Below are 3,629 nucleotides of genomic sequence, written 5' to 3' on the forward strand. Positions count from 1 at the left end.
ATTAATAAATGTCACTCATCGAATAATAAATAATGTCAAATATGGAAAGTTTTGGTTTTTTTTGGCTAACTTTTATTTGATTACCAAACATTTTCCTTCCCAAAAAGTGTCGGTGATTAACTGCTTGCTACTTGTTATGGGGTTGCACAAAGTTAATTACCTTAAGCTTTCTTATATGGCTAATCACTTTTCTTATCCCTATAATAACTCATGATGAAAGCTGTTTCTCTGTATTATTGACTCAATCAAATTTTGACCATTAAAGATCTATTGCAGCTATAGTAAAGACACTACACTAGTGTCTTCCAAACATCCATTTATAGCGTTTGAATGAACCAAAAATTTACTATTGAATCCAATTGGATCACTATTCATTCTGAGTCATTACAATCACGATGAGCTCGAAGCTCAAAATCTAATTCAGTGTTTGTAAACAACTCCCATTAAATAATGAGTATATATAGTACTATTAATACAAAATAGAATACAACATAAAAATATATGCACCAAGCAAATGGAAGGAGTAGAAGGCCATACATCTACACAGCATCCACACAAACTGCAATCAATACTAATGCCAAAAAATGGGAACCCTTTTCTCAGAGTTACTTTGGTTCTCTTATTTTCCTGCATTTGCTTACCAAAATGAAATGTCAACTCATGTTCATACCTATTGATGCATGCTTAATCAAGCATTGACCTTTCGATTTGGCTGGAAGACATACTTGACAAGGGACTCCTTAATAGACAAGAGTTCCGGGAACATATTCTTCAACTTAGTTGTATCAAGCTCATTGTTGCTTCTAGGTGCAACGATGACCTTGGCCTGTTCCTCGAGGTCGAAGTTCTTCCATGAGAAGTTGGGGTCAATGTAGTCTTTGTACATCTGTAGGACTTCGTTGTGGCTCACCACACCCGGGTTTGTGAAGTTCCATATTCCGGTGAGGTTCCTCTTTGCCATCTCTATGGAGATGGGGAGTAGTTCGTCCAGTATGGTCATCGAATTCGGAATGTCCACAACCTTGTCATACCGAGTTATCTTCGTGATGAAGTTCCGTGGGTTTGATAAATCAGAGGAGATAGGCATCCTAACTCGCAAGGTACATACATTATCATAGTTTCTCAGCAGATCTTCTACCTGCAACATACAAGGTGAAACAGGGTAAATAAGTATACTAGCCTAAACCAATGTTTCATAATAGAAATGTCGTGGCTGTCAAATTAGCATTATCCTAAGTTATATAGGCAATTGCTTTTTCCATTTACACTTTTTGCCCTTCTTTCTTGTGTTTTCTTGCAAACTGAGCTACATCTATGAATAAAACATTGGTTAAGTGGTAATTTGACAACCATAACATTTTCTTTTTCTTGGGCAATTGTGCAAATACACCTACTTAGTTTGATGAGTTAGATTTAGACACTGTTGGATTGAAGTTTGAAACACAACACAACAAACACCACTTTGTTCCAAAACACTAGCCAAGTAGCTATTACTGCGGAGGGTCCACATATACATACATAACAAGATGATAAAACAAACATAACATGTGTGCCATTGCTCGAAAGAGTAACTAAAACATGTGACTGTACAAGTGATTCTCAACTTAAATTTCTAATCAAGTGTCGAAACGACACCAACAAAATATATCACTTTTTACTAACACTTTAAATTAAATCTTTAAGTACTAAATTTTAAATTCTAAACTCTAATCCTAATAATATAAAAATAAGGTGTTGTTTGGCTAGTATCAATAAAAGGTATTGGCACCCTAACATTTCTCAATTACAAAAGCTAAGATGACATTAGAACTTACCAAGTTATGAACAGATCTCTTCTATAAAAAAAGTTGCCAAAAGTTAAGAGAGAAAAGATAGGTATATATACCATGGCCTTGGTCTTGGAGTAGAAGGATCCAATGAAATTAGGAGTATCCTCTTCCTTGAATCCAATACCAGATCCAAGAGGATGATCCTTATCATATTCAAAGATGCATCCCGTGGCAAAATTAACCAACAACAAACCATTCTCGCGGCACACGTCAGCAAGCGTCAGGGTTCCGACCACGTTGGCCCGTATAGTCTCCACCTTGTGTGATTCACACCAGTCCACGTTGGGCCGTCCCGTCACACCCGCCGCGTTCAACACGTGCGTGGGCTTCGCCGCCGCTATGTCCGCCTCAAGGGAAGCCCTGTTTTCCAGTCGTCCCGACCCGTAGGAGAAGTCTATCCCCTGGGCCCGGCAGAGGTCCCCCAGCAGGCCCCCTATCCAGCCCGTTTTACCGTACAGGAGGAACTTGAGGGGCTTGTTAGCTCCGGCGCCGTTGGTTGGAAAGCCCATGTATGAAGCTGAAGCGCTACTTGTGATGAATCTCTGAGTTTTTCTGTTGTTTTTGACTTCTGCGTTTGTTGTGTATTTCCGCTTTTGAGATTTTTCTGTTGTGAAACTTACAAGAATGGGATTTTCGGGTGCTAGGTTTCGAGGATATATATATAGCGGATATGAATGTGTGTATTGAATAGGGACACACATTATTTGCATCTTTTTCCCCGACAGTGACTCCTATGAACACGGTTAATCGGCTATTAGTTCTTACAAGATTCTATTGTTATTTTGTTGTGCTAAATTCGCGAATGGTCAATTTTGCTACTCAATATTTCAATTACCATTATTTTAGGAGTGTAATCCCTATTCCCTGGGATGTGATTCAGCTCAAAAGCGAAAATTCAATTTGAAAGACAAAATTATTACTCAAATTGTTCACTGAAATTATACTTGTATTTTAAAATTAGTCTCTAAAAATTTAATTTATTTAATTTAGTTTCTAAAAGTTACATTTATGACTCATGTTAGTTCTTCAATTATTTTTTATAAACACGTACTAATATGAGATGCTGACATGGACTATCAGTACCGCATATCGAAATTTGGTTCAACCAAATATAATAGAATGCTGATGTAGCTATTAATGACACATAGCATGCTGATATAAATGGTAGTATTACGTGACAGAATATAATTTTTTTTTGTCATAACATGATTTCTCTACGTGTTATTAATATGCCTTTATTGCAGATGACTCAATTTAGTCATTAAATTTTGTTAAGTGACTTAATTTAATTTCTGAATTTTGCTAAGCGGCTTAGTTTAGTTTAAATTAAAGTGGTTCATAGACTAATCTTTTTTTTAACTTACTAATTTTTCATATATTTTTCATATGCAACTTAAATAACATTTTATCAAAAATTTTTTCGAAAAGCTTATGATACAACAATTTATTTTATAAAAAACTGTTAAAGTTTTCAAAGGAGTTGATGAATATGGTATAAGAAAAATATGATTGCAAGAAAAGAATGAATCAAATCTAGATATTTGAGAGAGAAATGAATATAATCTTGTATTGAATACTTGGAATGGGTGAATTACACTTGATCTGAATTGGGATATAAGGATTTTATATATAGCAACTTAGCATAATAGAATAACTACCTAGAGATGAACTAAGAATTCAATCACTCGTATAGCAATTGTAACAGAATTTTGAACTTGCTATTCTTGTTTTTTAATGTTCAAGTTATCACTATCCTTCACACTCCCATCAAACTGAGAGAGGGTCTTGGAACCACTCTAG

At 35.5% G+C, this 3,629-nt stretch overlaps 1 protein-coding gene across 1 annotated transcript; it reads right to left on the bottom strand.

Moving 5' to 3' along the window:
* Nucleotides 1-316: 316 nt before the first annotated feature.
* LOC112803997 (bifunctional dTDP-4-dehydrorhamnose 3,5-epimerase/dTDP-4-dehydrorhamnose reductase) lies at nt 317-2,673 on the bottom strand. Its single transcript, XM_025847441.3, has 2 exons — nt 1,886-2,673; nt 317-1,138 (listed from the first exon to the last, which is right to left on the bottom strand). The coding sequence occupies exons 1-2, from the start codon at nt 2,537-2,539 to the stop codon at nt 689-691; spliced, it is 1,104 nt and encodes a 367-aa protein (XP_025703226.1). The 5' UTR covers nt 2,540-2,673; the 3' UTR covers nt 317-688.
* Between the last annotated feature and the right edge of the window lie 956 nt (nt 2,674-3,629).

The sequence above is a fragment of the Arachis hypogaea genome, chromosome 1 (genome assembly GCF_003086295.3).
Source record: "Arachis hypogaea cultivar Tifrunner chromosome 1, arahy.Tifrunner.gnm2.J5K5, whole genome shotgun sequence".
NCBI lineage: Eukaryota > Viridiplantae > Streptophyta > Magnoliopsida > Fabales > Fabaceae > Arachis > Arachis hypogaea.

What these genes read in the sequence shown, in the direction of transcription:
- LOC112803997 (XM_025847441.3), bottom strand. Translation starts at nt 2,539, where the DNA reads ATGCAAATAATGTGTGTCCCTATTCAATACACACATTCATATCCGCTA. An exon ending in ACTCCAAGACCAAGGCCATG is followed by an intron (nt 1,139 to 1,885) that starts GTATATATACCT and finishes TGTATGTTGCAG; the next exon opens with GTAGAAGATCTGCTGAGAAA.